This window comes from Nipponia nippon, unplaced genomic scaffold (genome assembly GCF_047370975.1).
Source record: "Nipponia nippon isolate SJK-2023a ecotype South Korea unplaced genomic scaffold, ASM4737097v1 scaffold_23, whole genome shotgun sequence".
Lineage (NCBI taxonomy): Eukaryota > Metazoa > Chordata > Aves > Pelecaniformes > Threskiornithidae > Nipponia > Nipponia nippon.
The window spans coordinates 6,001,363-6,018,555 of record NW_028262340.1 but is presented as its reverse complement, the minus strand read 5'-3'; the positions used below and the strand labels follow the sequence as shown (position 1 = coordinate 6,018,555).

The following is a 17,193-nucleotide window of genomic DNA, read 5'->3' as shown; positions in this document are numbered from 1 at the left end:
AGTTTCCATGAATGACACGCACACACCATATACAAACAATAAGTCTCTCTGTCTCTCAACTTACAGCAAGAGAGAAAGCGTGTTACATTTTCTATAGGGAAAGATCTCAAGATACACACAGATATTTGTGCGTTGTGACGGAACGGAAAGAGACACGAGAGTAGATTTAGCTCTGACGCAGACAGGCACGATCCCCGTTTGCTGTTGATCCGCCCTGTAAAGGTTTATTTCAGTCCCTCCTCAAGCTGCAGGGAAGCACAGTATCACCGTACAACCAAAAACACTGATGGGAGGCAGCGGTTGATTGCCAGTACTTTCAAAATCGACTATTCCAAAGCAACGACAATCCATAAAAATCTTACTAACAGATCAAAGAGATGAATGTCAGACAATTAGTTCGTTACCTCCTGCAGCCCACACTTTCCAAGGCAGACTCTGTGAACAGTCGTATTTTTCTTTCATCAGCCTGAGAAGGGGACACAGAGGCGTGGGAAGAGCCGAAGGGGATTTTGACAGGGGATGACAAAGAGGAGGTCAGAAGATCGTATTTTCAGTCTCAAAGCAAGAGTTCAAGACAGGAAGAACTCCAGGTAAGGAACCTACGGAAATAAGTGACTGACAAGTTACTTGATGATTCCTCAACAACTATTTGCATTATAATACTATCCGCCTACAAACTAAGATAGTTCAAGTATTTATAAGAAAATACAGAGAGATAAATATTCTAATGAGCGTCTTAAATTGGTACTTGATTCCCCCCCCCTTGATCTGCATTGTCAAACGCAGACAAAAAATAGTTTAGGCACATAAATAAAAGCTAGTCCTTGAAATCTGCTCTGTACTGGCAGTATTTCAACACTAAACAGGGTCTCTTCTGCAATGGGAGATGCAATTCATCTTGAAGACAAGCCAAATAACTTTTCAAGGCTTTATTTAAAAATACAAATTACTTGCATTCAACCCACTTAAATGCTGTACTGGAATATAATGCTGTACTGGAATATAATGCTCTATATAACCCTAAGAAACCACAGGTTAAGAAAAAAAAAAAAGCTAAAGGAACAAAGAGGAAGAAAATCCCGCCACCACCGCTTTACCCCCTACTGCACGCGAAAGTAAATTTCTTGCATTACATATAGGCCTCTGTGGTATTTATCCACATTTCAGGAAGAGCTAGAAATGGTTTACTCCAGTCATCTATAACTTAAAAAGTCCTGTTGAAGAATACAAGAAAAAAAAAAAGGAAAAATCCTATCTTCAAGGTAAATACAGGGCTGATTTCAGAAAGCAAAATGAAGAGCCCGACGCTTGGCCCAAGGGATAATCGCTACTTTAAGTGACCATTTAGGATAATTGTTAGGAAATGGAGTAAGAGTAGAAAGAAGAGTCACCAATAGGCTGATTTTCTGAAAAACTCATGGAATGAAATCACTATAAACTCCAAAATAAAAGCCTAAGCAGGTTAAAACTGCTCAGAACATTTACACAGTCATTTCTTCCCTTTAAAATACAGATCCATAAGTGGCACGGAAGGTGCTTGCAAGCATGAGGGGAGGATGGTAAGGAAAAGAGAAAAGCCCAAACTGTTATGCAAACCTACAGTCTTGGCTCCGAGAGACAAACTTTACTAATGAAACCATTCCTGCGCAATTAGGTAAGTTCCTTCACCCAAGGGGAAGCTGTGTTCCCTTCTTTTAAAAATGCCTCATATCACGATTACCGCCAACAAAAAGAAATACCAAAGCACGCAACGGAAAGTAAGGCCACCAAAGCTAACCGGGAGGCAGTTCCTCTGATTTCACAGTACCAGTGGCTAAACCCCTTTGTCTTTTTTGATAGGCAGTTTGCAGGGAAATCTTAGAGCTTCATCTTTCCTCCTCTAAAGATTTCCTCCCCAACCCCACGCAGAAGGGGAGAGGTGCTCGAGGATCCCCATGCTCGCTGCGTTGCGCTCACGTAACACAGGGTAGAGCCTCTCAGAAGTTTTAAGAGTAAACTGACTACTCCGACACCGTCTTGTCGCTGAATAATAGAAGTTAAAGTCCATCTCCTGCGTCACCTGGTTGCCACAAAGCGTAACCGCAACCAGAGGGAACTTGCCGATTGCAGCAACGCTGCGTCTCCGTACAGAAGCCGGGCAAGCGCTTTGCAAACGTGAGACGCTTCTGCTCTGCACAACACTTACTTAACAAAGGCCGTCATCTCACCGGTGCGCCCGATGCTGCATCGAAGCAAAGAGGGGTGCTACGCTGACCTCGGATTTGCTAAACTACCAGCGTGAGTCCCGGGAGCCTGCAACCTAAAAAACAGGTTATGCAGAAATGCTATTCAGAGATGCTCTTGCAGAAGAATCTAGATGAGGAGCTTCACACACACAAAACGCACTAACTCATAACATGGACACTTACTGAATTAGATACAAGCAAGCAAACAAACACCCCCCCCAAAAAAACCCCCACACAGCAAGAAATAAGAGTATAAGACCAGGAGAGACAGGGATACACCTGCTTCACAACAGCCAATCCAGACCACACAGCCTGGAATATGCTCCATGAAGGCAAACGTTTTGTTTCCAGACTAAGGGAAAAAGAAACTGAAGGCCAAAGAGCTGAGGCCTACGCATAAAATGCCTGGAGGTGATTACAGAGCAGATTAGCAAGCACATCTCAAGAACCACGACATCAACACTTTGCAATTAAGAGCTTTTCTGCTCACCGGAGCAGAACACCTTTTACAAACATTAAACTTACAAAATCCTGTGGCAGCTGACAAACGCTTAAGAGCTTCACTTCATAGGAGCACAAAGCAAGCATGAAGACACCTCTAGTGTCTGTCGTTGGGGTTTTTTTGTTGCTTGGTTTATTTGTGTGGTTGGGGCTTTTTTGTTTGTTTTTGTTTTTCTTTTTTTCTTAAACAGATGCTAGCTTGTGCTCTTTCTTTAATGCCGTGGGAAGGGGGAAGCAGTCAAATGAAGCTGTCTCACCCTGGATGCCTACAATCTGCACGCTTGAGCAAGAACCTGCTATTGAAAACACAAGCTACAGTATAATCACAAATAAAACCAAGATCTCTGATCTTGCAATTCCACCCGGAGCAGGTACCCAGAGCTTTTCAGCTGGAAAACCGACAGCCGGGAAGGGCCGAGCAGAGCAGCAGCTGCCAGCCGCAGCCACGGGACATTCCCGGGCATTGCCGGTGCCGCTCGCCAAGCGAGCTTGGGAACGGGAACTGGAGGACAACCTCCCCGGCCAGCGAGGGTCACGTCACGGCTTCTGATGTGCCTACTTTTAAGTTACTGCCAAGCTGGCCTTGACTAAGAAGTCAACCAAACAAAGTCAGTTGGCTGGAGAGCAGATCTAAATGAAGTTTATCCAAATATCTGAAGGGATATGCAAACGGCGAATGCCGGAGGGAAGTGCTGAAAAGCCTGGAGGCTCTCGATGAAGGAGGCACTAACTCAGCAACACCACCAAGTGCCACAGACCCTGGTGGCATCAGAAATGTCAGGTTCTTTGCATATTGTACAGTCATATTCCCATGACTTACGTTATGGGAAAGAGTCTGTTTTACACCGCGCTGCATTACATGGCAGCAGAAGCATATTCCATGCAAGCGTCTTAAAAAGACAGCTAAATCTGAAGTAAGATGGAGGCTAAAAAAAAATCAGACAGAAGCTCAGGCAAACATTTTGCCTCAACATACTTAGAGTATAGCTACAAATAAGGATAACACACAAATATTTCTGAAAACTGCCACTGCAAAACAAAATAATCCCCCGCCAGATTCTGCCACCACACAAATACAGACTTAACACCTCCACATCGACTGTATTTAGAAGACCCCCACACCCCCAATCCTCGCCCCCTACTCTTCTTAAGATGCTGTTGGTTTTAAAACATCCATTATCCCACAAAACTCGCAAGTTAATTATTAGGAAGCAGTACCACAGAAAAAGAGAAAACAAGCAAAGCAGCTCCTTTTTTTTTTAAAAAAAAAAAATAGACCATCTTTACTAGCAAAGAATAAAAACCAATGCCACAGCACCTAGCAAAAACTCTGGAAGTCTGAAGAATTAAAAACGGATCCACAGAGTTGAAAAGTGAATATTTAGAATAAATACTAATCCCGGCATTCTGTGATACTTCCAGTCTGATGCACTAACTCTCAAAACTGTAGCGTTCTGTTTTGGGAGCCTGTCCTTTGATTTAAAAGTAAAATGTGCAGAGCCACACTTGCATATCTAAAGAATGAGCTCTGTGTAGCAATAAGCGCCAGACACCTGATCCTGCCAGAATCAGGACGAACAATCTAGCAACCAAGAACTAGTTTCACAAGACGAATAAATACGGTTTTATATGAATTTAGTAACGCATTTCTTTAAAGGCGAGCAAAGGAGGAGCCTTCGGAGAGAAAGCCACATACCAGCACCCTTTGCGAGGCGCTGCTCTCAATTTGAGCAATTTGCCATACTGTCTTGAGCGGGAGAATATCAAATGCAGAATATACACCGCGTTTGAAATGGCCTACAACAGCAATCGCCATGGTTGAAGCCGTGCTGAAAGGTTGCCTCTGTACCGCACATCAACAGCACCTGTTTTCCATGACATTTTGCCCAATGATATCTTATTTTACAACAAACCTTTGAGAAGTCATGTTAACGGTCTAAAATTGCTTCCTCAGAGATGTCATGCCTCGATCCACTGTACGTTCTCTCTACTTTAAGATCTACTCAAGTCAACACAGATATTTTCAGCTGAGTCTCCTTTTATGAAATAAGATCAAATTTAGATCAATTACAGTTCCAAACTACATGTTCGCTAGGCAAAGGCCAAGCGGCACAAGTGCACAGCATGGCTGGAAATACAAAGGTGCCAAAACCACAGCCAAGAATTACGTTTACTTGCTTTGGTGGCTGGCAGCGGTGGTGTAAAAATAGTTCTTAATTGCGTTTGAGATCTATGCTTTCTTCTACCTTAATATTCAGGCCTTGCGCGCTCAATTGTGTAAAATTTTTAAACCAATAATGCAATTCAGAAACTTGAGCCATGTTGGCAGTAGAGCCGGCACTGCAAACAGACAGGTATTTCTTCCAAACCAGTGCCATGGACTTTGCGTTGTACCCGCTTTCTGCGCCTGCCGTTCCTCACAGCTCTGGCTTTGATCAGGAAAGCAGTAAGAGCTATCCAGACTTCCCAAGGGAACTCACCTGACTTCTGACACAGCAAGCAGAGAGCACGTGAAGAAGGTCTCCACATGGCCACCGGGAACAGAGATAGGCACACAACTACTCCATCATCCTCTACAGAAGGTTTCCTAGCTATGAAACGAGGCATCCCAGTTTCAAGTCCCATCAAAACCAGACGCAAACCCTGTCTCCACGGCACATTTCTGATGAAGAATTGATAGCTGCCACCAAGAGCTGAACAAACCAAGTTTGAAATAATGCTGTAGAGGTCTAAAAAAATAAGTTGCTGCCACAGCGTGGCACAAAGCACTGTGGCAGATGAAAAAACCACTAAGAAGATTCATGCCTTGCCCTGCCAAAGCAAAAGGAAAGATACAAGCCGTAGCACGCAAGGATCCAGGGTTACGACACCCGAGCCTTTGGCTCTTGATGTTTTCCATGATATTCCATGAGAAAAACCAGCGAATGGGAATGGGGCTTGGAAGGAGCCAGGCTGGCACGTGCTGCCATTGTTACGTGTGCCAAACGCCCTCTAAAAGGAGTCGCTTCAATGTACATATCCCGTTGGGACTCATTTCCAGTTCTGATATGTCAACAAGACAGCGCAGAAAAGGTTTTCCCTATAAAACATTACCCGAACAAGCGCCGGGGGGAGGAGGAGGAACACCGCATTTATAGAGATTTATACAAAGTTTTTTGGACACAAGATCAGCTTTGAACAAAACCCAATACTCATAATAAAAAGGAAGGAGGAACACTTTAAAAATGAAACATAATTGACTATATAATCCATAGCATTACATATACAGCACAATTATTTCAGCACATCACGGCAGCAATGATGCTGTTATTATTAAATCATAAAAACTTCTATCGTCATGTACAGGCAACAACTTATGGATAAAGTTATAGCTAAACCACAGGCCAAAATCAGAAGTCTTAGACTTTAAGTTTAATACTAAAGTGATTTAGCCAAAAGATATGGGAACTCTCTTCAATTTCTATAAAACAGTGCTATAAAATCTAAGGCAGCCTTTCAGGGAGCGGAAAAAGGTGATGATCACAAACTCAGGAAAGTCTGAGGTTCTGCTCTTGATAAAAACATAACCTTTCAACTTTTTTAAAAACAATTTCAAGAGGCTTTCAGTAAAACCAACATAATTCAAAACACAAGCGCTTCCTTCCAGTGTGCTATTATAAGAATCTTTTTCAATTCCTCAGTTTTATTTTTATCCATTCCCTCTTCTGGTATTGCATACACACAACCCTCTAAGCATATAGCTGGCACCAGCAGTGGTTGATTTCAGCTGATGGGAGAATCATCCTAGGCTGTTGGATAAGGTGCGTATTTGCAGATTTCTCTTGTTCAATAAAATTAAAATTGAACATAATAGGCTAGTTAAATGCTGCACGAAATTACCTACGGAGGATACTGAGTACTTATTGCTAAAGGTTTTTTAAAGGAACGTTGCAAAACTGTGTTTAAGTTGAGTTGATCCTGCCTTAGGGCAGAAAAAATAAACAAGACGACCTCTTCAGGTGCCTTCTAGCCCTTTTTTTCTATGAATATTTAGCAGTAGATTATTCTATCTTCAAAGCACTGTTTGAACATTAGCTCCCCAATACCTAACGCATTACTTCTGTTTTCATTCACGTGAGGTACAGCGTTCAATTTAAGCCCACATCAGCTGCAAAGGCAGGGAGCGGGATCTGGATTACCGCTTCCAACAACAGACAACTCGTTAAACCAGCAAAGTTTGGTTTCAGCAGCTGGCAGGGCCAAATCTGCTTTGCACCACTCCCATTGCTGATCTGCTGCTAAGAGCATTGCAATCAATGTTTTGCTGGATCACACACACGGGCATGCCTCCTGCTCTCCCCCTCTCCACCCCAGTACCTACAGCAGGAATTCCACTCCTCCCTTCTCCCATCCCCGGACGCTCGGCAGCTGGGTTTCGGCACACTGGGGTAAGAGCTGCCTCTCCGCTACCCACTCAGCAGGGAGAGCGTGCAAGCGGCAGAGCTGATCCCGGCTCCTTGGGAGGGGAGGTGGCAGGGCCAGAGTAACCACCCCAACTTCATTCATGCAAAGTAGAAATTGGCCAGATAACCTTCCTGATACTGAGTTTGTTACGAAATTACAGCCCTGATCTTGCAGGGAGCTGCATAAAACTGCAAGCAAGACAGTACCTTTCACTGGGCACTGAACTGGGAATGGCCTCGCAGGAAGGCACGTGCTACATGCTCGGCAGGAACGAGAACTGAGTCTCCAAAGCTGCTTCAGTTGCACAGGACGAGAGAATATCCAACAGCACAGACAGTGCACAGCACAGGCGTTTTACTGAATGCACACATGAGCACCCAGAGAAACTGTGTTGAGTTTCATACCTGAATACAGAAGACAGCGTGACCTAGCAGTTAAAGGCAATTGCTAGCGCAGACAATGGTACGCTGCAGTCTCGGGCAGGCGAGTTGTCAGTTGGCTTTGCTCCTTCAGGAGAAAAAAAAAAAATCAGGAATAATGCCTACTTTTACAGAAGCATTGAGTTTCTGTACCTAACAGCACCGTTAAAAGTTCTCTGTCCGGTAGCAGTCCACATTAGTTTGTGCACAGAAAGGCTGGAGAAACACACAGACTGGATTTAACGCCGGGCAGGGTTTTGGGAGCACACATAAATACACTAGAGGCTGGTATCAGAAACCCACCAGAAGCACAGCATGGCACCAGAAACCATGCTACGGAATAGAGAACTGACCTCCCCACAGCACAGCACCGCGTCAAAAATGAGGCTGCAAATATTAGAACACCACAAAAAAAATAGCAGAGGGCTGTTTTTTTTAAAAAGGTAAAGCAAACAAAATAATCTGAATTGTTGTTTGTACTGGTTATTTTACTTTCCTTTCTTCTTTGAATGAAAGAGCACAAGGGTCACACAATATTTGGTGTTTCAACAGCTAAACATTATTAAATAGCGGCTCTTTGCAGTGCAATTTTGGCAGGCAAGCAAACAGAGTATGAAGCAGAGGAAGAAAATTCCCAGACAAATAACAACAAGTGTCTAAGATGAATCGTGCTGCCTCTCCAGCTCCTAAATTAAACACCCAGCAGAAATGGAAAAACTCTTTTAAGTAAAGCGCGTTCAAGTTAGTCAAGTCTACTTCACACGATAAAACAGTTGGCACATACCAAAACAATACTGCGTATCGTGTACTTCACCTTACAGGCTTTGATCTCAACCAACCTAGCCTAAAATTGATGTTACGTATCGCAACTTCATAAATTTAAAAGAAATTACAAGCTACACACCTCACAACGTATTTCCCAGTCCTGCCATACATGCATTTTACTCGCTTCCCTTTAGCGGTAACCTGAATGAGGATAACAAGAAAAAAAAGCGATACCAAACTCACCTTAACAAAATTACATGGTCTCAGTCTTGAGTAGTTGTGTGCTTGCACTTTTATAGGAAAAAACATCTAGTAAGGAACACGAAGACGGTGCCTTGCTCTCAGAGGCATCGCGCCCAGACGTGGACCATATGGGAATGACATTTCACAACTGTAGTGCCATCAGGTACTCACAAAAGTACTCGTCACAGACCCGGAATGTATACAATACACACAGCATATGGTACATTAATAAGTCAAAGTTGATAGCCGACAAAAGTATTTTCAGGCCCATGGGCACTATTTTGGCATCAGCAGTGTTAACTAAGTGATAAGCTCAATTTATTCAGAAAATAAATATTTCAAAATCCAATGATAGTTCACCCATCGCAGAGGCCACCTCGGACTGCTGACCCCAACAGCTCGCAAAAGCAAGAGGGGTCTGACCAGCGTTTGCGTTGGTTTGCCCACTTCTCTTACTTTGTATTTTAGGCAGCAGAAGTTCTGATCGTGCCACATACACGTTTATTGCTCTGGAGCACAAGCAAAATGCCTGTTAAGACAGTATGGATTGAACAGACACTCAGCCTGGGGAATTATTATTTTTTTTCAATGTTAGTCCTTAATATTTTGAATTATTTCTAAATAATTCTGCATCAAATTAAGAGTTTCTATATAGAAAGTCCTATGAGTGTCCTCACATTTTCTCATCCTTCTGACAGCCACACAATTTAACTGGCTGAAAAAGCTAAATTGGGTGCTTGCTATTAACCTCCTGGCTACCCGGGGACCCAGGCAGCAGCTGGAGCAGCCAGCCGTCATATGATCCTGCGCTAACACACAGATGCTGCGGCACATTTAGGGCAAAGTTATGCTTTAATTTTAATGCAGCCTTACGTGGAGCGTGTTTCTTTGCTCTTCTGCTGCATTTTTCGGCTCAACCACCACCGTCCTGCTAGAGAGGGAAGAGGGAAAGGCAGAAAGAATGATTCAAACCGCAGCAGGACAGCAGCGGATACAACCCAGAAAACCGTGGATGACAAACATTGAGTTATTCGCAAGAACTTGTGACGGTTTTAAAGCAGAGTGGAAGGCCGTGCCAGCCTATAACTGGGCACATCTTCTGTGAACTTTGTTATTCTGGGTAGAAAAGTCAAATAAATGTACTGCTTTTAGGGGGCTGCAGGGTTATTATTCTATAGGGATTATTCTAATATTTGACATGCCTATTACTTTCTTTACTCACTTTTCTAAGTTATACTATCAAATGGCACCTTGAAAAAGTTAAAAATAGTTCTTTTCATAGAAACAACCATAAGACTTTTGCTTCCTGAGATCAGCAGATCTTACTTAAATGAAGCAGAACCTGTACTGCTCAATAGGCAGAGAGGATGGTCTAATCAGGCCTTTCTCTTTTTTTTTTTATTTTAAAAAAATGATCCTGTATTATAAACATGCAGATCTACAGCCTTCTGGGTCACCTTCATCGAATGAAAAAAGACAACTGGAAGTGACCCATTTTGATTTATCAGGAAGTGACCAAATAGCAGAGCAAGTTATAAACAGACAACGGAAGAAATCCCCCCAATAAGATCTCCGCATGTAAAAAAAAAAAAAAATCTTAAGTTTTTGAGCACAAACCAAAAAAACCCTTCCTGTAACTCCTGGGAAGCTTTGGCAGCTATCCTGAAGTTTGATCTTGCTGTCAGTGCCCCTTGTAACAGTTGCTACTTTTTTTGACCCTCTCAAACATAAGGTAAACTGTCTTCTTTATCAAAACATAATAATTAAAGAGTTTAAGTTAGCAACCATACAAATGTAATTCACTTACAACATGGGCAGATTGCTAAGCCCTGAAATTAAGAAATTGCTTCATGTGCCGACACTATTACAGATACAGATGTCACGCTACGTTATATAAATGCAAGATATTAGTCCGATTAAAAAAAAAAAAAAAAGAAACCAAAAAACCAAACAAACAAACCCAAATACACTGGCTTGAAAGGTGACCTCCTGCAGGCATCCGCCACCCGCACAGCGAGGCCCACATGCATCCTCCTCCTCGCCACCGAGGTGCTCAACCCAGGGACAGCAATTTCCCACAATAAACTGGTCCTTTAAACCTTCACTACTTGCACTGCCAGTTAAGTTAGTACAAGAAACAAGCATGGAAAAGTCCCTTAAACAAAAAGATAAGCCTGTTTTCTGAGCCTGCATTTCCAGCAGGTAAAACTACTAGGAAAGCCACAGACCTTTGGGGCACAGAGGACACACAACGAACTTCACTGAGCAGCGTAAAATGGGCCCCAAGGACCTTCCTTTCCTTTCCGGTGCTGCAAGAAAAAGTCAGGAACTGGTCTTATTTGTTAATAAATCCCTTTACAGTGCTACCAAAAGCTTTAGGTTTTTCCTGCTGCTCTTGACCTAGAAAAATCAAGCAGCACCTATTCTTACACAGCTATAGCCTCTTGCAAGCTTAAGCAACGAAATATGATAAACACTGGGTGTAACGAAGACCTCTGTCGGATTTCTTATTTCATTTTACTGTAGCTGCAGATTCCCTTGCCTTCTGCCACCCCCAAAAGCACGTAGCTGCTGAATGCATCCCAATGTCAAGGCAAAAAAAATTTAAAATGTCTCATTTTTGCTTAAAGATGCTAGCAATGACCTTCACACTCACAGTAAATCCCCCGGTTCTGGCCGACAGCCCGCTACAGAAGTTACTGCTATTCCACTAACATACCGGAGCAGCCACCATTAGTAACAGAGGACTTACGGTGACGTTTCTCATCCTGCCCCCTTCTCGGATTGAAACTAATATGAGACGCCAGACGCCACAGAAAGTTGAATAAGGTTTGCCTGAGACAAGGTAATGCTATTCACTAGTCTTAATTTAAATTAAAATACCCCAAATAGTACTTGAAGGCTGTAACAATTCAAAGACCGTTCAGGTTGAAGTTCAACCCCAAGACGCAGTCCTTCGTTAGCAGCTGACACCGACGTACAGATCAGGTTCATGTGCCAGGGCCCACTTTTCTAACATCCCTACAAAAACAAGTTGCAGAACGTAATTACCTCTGATTTTCAAAACAGGACTTTTAAGGTCAACAATTAGCAATCGGGGGGGGGAAGGGATAAAAGCAGGACTGAGAACACTCGAGCCGTGTCACCCAGTTCAGCCCTGAGAAAGCAAGAAAGCAAGGACGATAACAGCAACATTTAGCATCTCTCAGTAGGAGCGGAGGAGAAGGAATGTCTGCAATGTGATTTGACTCCTTGCTGAAAACTAACTTTATTTCTAATCTACAAACTATTCTCCGTGTCCTCGATGCCCTCGGCCCTCGGGAGCAGCTTCATTTTTCAACTTTGAGTCTTTTTTTCGGTGCAAAGTGCCGTCAACAAACTTTGTCCTTCGTTCTCCAAACTCGGAGCCGTGGTATTTCAAGGTCACTCGTGCTAGCGGAGGAAGGCCTAGCTCCAGCAACTTCAGCTGCGGCACCGCTCTGACGGCAAGAGCCGTGCAAGAGCCCAGCCCAGCCGGAGTTGGGGGTGCCACCGGCAGAGCCGAGAAAGCCCTTTATGCTGGGAAACTTCTAAGCTAAGACACACTCGCACCCCGTTCCTCCGCCTGTCGCCGCTGGGCTGCGGGGCTCCGATGACCTTCAGTGCTTATTTGTGAATAAAAAGCAAAACAAAGGGCGGCTTATACTTGTCGGGAGTTTGGCTGGCGGCTGGGGGGCGATGGGGGCTCCCTTGCCCCCCAGGATCCCCGTTTCTGATGGGTGCCCACAGGCCGGCTCCGAGCCCTCCGGGCAGCCCCCGCCAAGGGCAGCCGGGGGAGACCCCCCCCGGCCCCGGCTCGGCGGCAGCCCCGGGGCGGGGGGCGCTACCATTTTCTGCCCCCCCCGCCCCCCCTTCGCCCCCGGTTACCGGCCCCGGCGCGGCGACTCCCGCAAGGCGCGGCCTCGCCGTGCCCCCAGCCGCCCCGGGGGCTCAGCCGCGGGCCCCAACCGCCGCCGCGACCCGGGCGCCTCCCGCCGCCCCCCGGAGCCCCCGGGCTGCTCCCCCCCCCCCCACGCCCCCCCCGCCGCCTCCCCCTGCTCCCGCCGCACAAGGCCGGGATACCCCGAGGCCGGTCGGGCGGGCAGCCCCCTCCGCCGGGGCCTGCTCCCCCGTCACCGGGCCGGGCCGCCGACGCCCCCCGCCCCAGCCAGCGCGGCTCCGGCCGCCGCGATCAACTTACCGGGCCGCGGCCGCCGCAGGCCCTACCCGCCGGTCGGGGAGCGGCTGCGGCGGGGGCGCGGCGGCCCCCGGGCCTCCCCGCCATCCCTTTGTCTTTGAGCTGACCGCTGCCTGCCGGGACTCCGCGTCCCCGCCGGCCCGGGCCGCCGGCCCCTTTAACAGCCGCCGCTCTGCCTACCCTGCTGCGCCCGCCCGGCCCGCGCCTATTGGCTGAGCGCCTCCGAAGGGGGGCGCGGCCCGGCGCGCCCATTGGCTGCCGCCGGCGGCGCAACCTCGCCGTCCACTTCCTGTTTTAAAGTTACCTTGAGAGGCGGCGCAGGGGTCAGAGCGGCGCCCGCCCGCCCCGCTCCCCGCCCGCAACGCGGCGGCCGGGCCCTCATCGCCCGCCCCGGCGGCTCCCATTGGCCGCTCCCTTCCTAGTCCAGCCGACGGGGGGCAGGTCGTCAGGCAGCTGCCGATTGGCCCGCGCGCCTGTCACTCCACCAGCACCACCGTCCCCCACCCCACCCCCAGACACGCACAGAACGCACCGGCGGGTCACGGGGCAGCGCGCGGGCTGCACGTGCGCAGCGGCGGGGGCGCGCGCGGGCAGGGCGAAGGCTTCGTTTCCCTGCGAAGGGCCGGACCCCGCCGGTACCGGCCGCAGGGCACCGCCGGGACGGGCTGGGCTCCGGCGGGTTCGCTCCCAACGAGGGGCTGACCGACGGCCGGTGCGGAGCGGCGCCTCCCGGGGCAGAGACCCGCAGTCAGGGGCCGCTGGCGCCGCCCGCCTCCAGCCACCCGCGACGCGGCCTGCGTCAAAACCCCCGTGACGTGCACAGAGAGACTAAAAAAAAAAAAAAATCATCCCGGTGTTTTAAAAACGACCGTTTGCCGTGCGGACGGACAAACGGCCCGGTTGGCCGCCCCAAGGGACCGAGCGCCGCCGGCGTCCCTCCCTGCAGGACGCCCCGGTGAGCGGAGCGAGCGCTGGCCGAGCTCTGCCCTCGGCGCCCCGCAGATCCCCCTCGGCACCTTTAACCGCACGACGCCCCGCCAGCCCCGCTTCGTGGCCCTCGGAGCCTCCGGGAGCCCTCCGGGAGCTCTGGGATCGGGCTGGAAGTTGGGAACGGCGTGTTCAGGAAGCACGGATGATATTTCACCCTTTGCAGGCAACACAACTTCCAGCAAGTTACCAACGACGCCCGAACGGATTTCAAGCTGCGTTCCAAGATAGAATTCACCGCTTGAAAATAACGTGCGTACGGGATTACACACAGAGCAGCAGAGGAAAAAATATTACGAAGCACAGCCGATGATTTACTAGTCCTGCAGATTAAATTAGTTTGAATCAGATAGCAAGGAAAGATTAATTTCAAAATAGATCTTCCCAGTGATGTATTAAATAAAAGAGGTTCAAACGGGTCTTAAAAAAACATACACTACTTTGCAACGCTTTGTTCTCTTCCTATGTCATTCCTGAGATAAAAGCAAGGGCCTGGGAGCTGCGGTATGCTTACTATTAGAGGTATGCAAGGTGCTTTCAGGCGGTATGCAAAACAAACCCAAAGCAGCCCACCGCCTTTCCTGCCGCGCCGAGGAATGCCTGCCTGGTATTTGGAGTGGTAACGACCGCCCAAACGCATCCCCCGCGCGCGCCTTCTCGCACCGCGACGCAACCCCCCCCCCCCCGTCACCGAGAGCGCCTCTGCTGCGCGCGGGCACGGCCCAGCACGGCCACGGGAACGGCTGCTGCTCTCACGGTATTTCATAATTCCTCAGGACAGTGAAAAAAAAACAAATTAATTCTGGGAATCCCTGCGATAAAGGGTTTATTTCAGTGATTGCAGCCGTTCTTGCTCTGAAATCACGCGGGGCAGTTGAGCTAACGCTCAGGAATTGCCGAAATCCCACTTGAAAGATTTAACTAGAAAGCTGCTGGGAAGACATAAGGAAAAGCTCTTCACCCAGTAACCGTCATCCGTCGCCGCATTTTGCAGGTTGCGGCACTTCTAAGACAGCGTCACTGCACATTATTCACGTATGGCATGAGAACGTACACTGACAAATACGACTTATCTTTATAAAGTACAAAATAACGAGAGGGAACAGGTTGGCCGTGCAGGATAAACGACTGGCTCGAGGTCGCCCAGCCAGCCTCGGCGGGATTACACCCGATTCTCAGTCCTCGCTCCGAGCGAACAGCTCGCCGTGCCGTGCCGGGGTTTCAAAGGTCCGGCTCCAGGCACCGCTTTTTGCTTTGACCAAAAACTCTGCGTTCGTCCCAAAACCTGTCTGAATCCTCCACTCGGCATGGTCACAGCGGCCCGAAGGCCACGAGCCCCCGCACGAGCCAGCGCCTCAAACGAGCCCGCGCCTCAAACGATCCCTTCTAACAGTGACGCCAAAACCAATGTGGTTATGATGGAGCGGGCGCTGCCAGACGTGAGATTACATCAGGTTGTCACCGCCATGACCAATGCCTAAGGGACAGTAAGCTGAGCCCAAATGAATTTAGGCTGGTACTGGAGCACGGCTCAACTGAAGACAAACACAGATCCGGCAGGAGTAGCCTAGTCCAAAAACGTAACCTAATTTAAGAAGGGCACGGGTAAGCCTAAGAAAAGACACGCGATGTTGCCAAGGGCAACAGCAGCAAACGATGTTTGATGACCCAGGAGGTTTATTTTCTGGATATAGGACTAGAGGAAAAGTTAACCGCGTGCTTGTGGGCTGTTTGCTCTGTATCGCAAGTGAAGCCAGTTGAGACTTCTCTTCTAATCGCCCGCACTCAGACAGCTACTGAGACAGACAAGAGGTATTTATTCATAAGTATGTGGAGAATATTTAGCAAGACAAGTGTCTCAAAAGGCGATATGAAGAGTCACATGCCAGAAGAAGTGGCCAGCGCTATTGTTTCTTTCTTCTGTGAGCAACCCGAAGCCTGCCAGAGCTGCGGGTTCTGGAGCCAGCCCCGGGGCACAGCTCAGCCAACACGAAGTGTAAGCCGGCCCTGCCACCGAAGAGCTGTCCTGCCACCCCGCTTGTCGTGTGCCCACCCCTCAGCCCTGACCCCCCGCACAGCTAACGACGCAGCCGGAGAACGAACCACCCTGAATGAAATCCAGCCCAGCCAAAAAGAATTAGCTTTCATCCATGCCACCTCCATGCTGCTTTTAACGTCTAGTGCTTTACCAGTTACTGGGGGGCATTTCTTTCATTTTCTCAGCTCAGGAAAAAGCATAATCTAGGGAGACCATATTCACACGCAGATAATTTTCACGGCTCTCAGTGCCCTTGGGTTTTGAGCAGAGATTAAACAATCCCTCAGATATTCACCAGAGACTCACAAATTATCTCCGACTGCTTTGCGGCCTGGCTCGGGTCCTGCCCCTCTTCCCACCAAGTGTTGGGGCAGGCTCTGGAGAAGGTTTGGGTGGGAAAAAAAACCCCAAAATCGGTAAAATATAGCAACACCGGTACGTGAAACTCAACTCTCCGGCAGCAAATTCCCTGTCGGGGCCTGGGAGATCGGGCCTGCCGCCGCCGCTTCCAGGGACTGTACCGGGCGCCCCGGGAAGGCCTCCGCGCCCTGCCCTGCCCGCCGGCCGTCAGGCAGCACCTGCCCCGGCGCTGCCCGCGGGTGCCAGGGGCTCCGGCAGCCCCGGGACCGCACGGGCCCCGCTCCCTCCCGGCTGGGCCCGGCCGCCCCCCCCCCCGCCCCGGGGCGAGCTTCGAGCGCGCCCCTCCCCCACCCCGGGCCGCGCGGGGAAACGGTTCGGTTTCCTGTCCTCTCCCCGGTCCGCTCCCCGACGGCCAATCAGCGCGCAGCTTCCTTCACCCGCCTCCCCCGGCGCGGACCAATCAGCGGGCGCGGTGCGGCTCTGCCAATCGGAGCGGAGCTGCCGGTGGGCGGGGGGGGGAACCCCTCCGGGCCGCCCCCGCCCCGCGCCCCCTCACGGGCCGCCGACTCCCCCCGCCGCCTCCCGCCCGCTCCCCGCGCACTCACCGGGGCGGCCGGCGCCGCGACCTCCTCCGCCTCCTCCGCCCGGCGCCCGCGCTGCCTCCGGCCCGACCGGCGGGAGGCGGGAAGGAGGGGGAGGGGGGCGGCCAGAGCAGAGCGAGCGCCCAGCGGCCGAGAAACAAGATGGCGGCGGATCCGTGAGGCGGCGGTGCGGAGGCTCCGCCCCTTTCCCCTGGGCCGCGGCACCGCGCAGGCGCCTGACCCGGGGCTGATCTCGCGAGATCTGGGGCGGGAGGGTCGGGCCGGGAGCCGAACCGGGGGAGGATCCACCGGGGCCGGGGGGGGCCGGGCAGGCCGGAGCCGGGGCCCAGGCCTCGGCGTGAGGGGCCGCGGGTGCGGGCCGTGCCCCGAGGGGGAGCCAAGCCCCTGGGTGCAG

The 17,193-nt window shown here is 49.7% G+C and overlaps 1 protein-coding gene across 13 annotated transcripts in view; it reads right to left on the bottom strand.

The window, feature by feature from the left end:
- NFYC (nuclear transcription factor Y subunit gamma) overlaps positions 1-16,981 on the bottom strand; it is a 36,738-nt gene extending 19,757 nt beyond the window's left edge. The window contains exons 1-5 of one of the 13 annotated variants that reach the window (XM_087760671.1): positions 12,816-12,998; positions 11,480-11,617; positions 7,574-7,676; positions 2,186-2,299; positions 405-599 (exon numbers count right to left, since the gene is read on the bottom strand). In XM_087760671.1, coding sequence (XP_087616797.1) covers positions 405-462 — 58 coding nt within the window. In that variant the 5' untranslated portion in view covers positions 463-599; positions 2,186-2,299; positions 7,574-7,676; positions 11,480-11,617; positions 12,816-12,998. Of the gene's footprint in view, positions 1-404; positions 600-2,185; positions 2,300-7,573; positions 7,677-11,479; positions 11,618-12,815; positions 12,999-13,116; positions 13,137-16,802 lie in introns of those variants that run through there. The other 12 variants (XM_087760669.1, XM_087760665.1, XM_087760670.1 and 9 more) reach the window with 12 other exon arrangements.
- Positions 16,982-17,193: the final 212 nt, after the last annotated feature.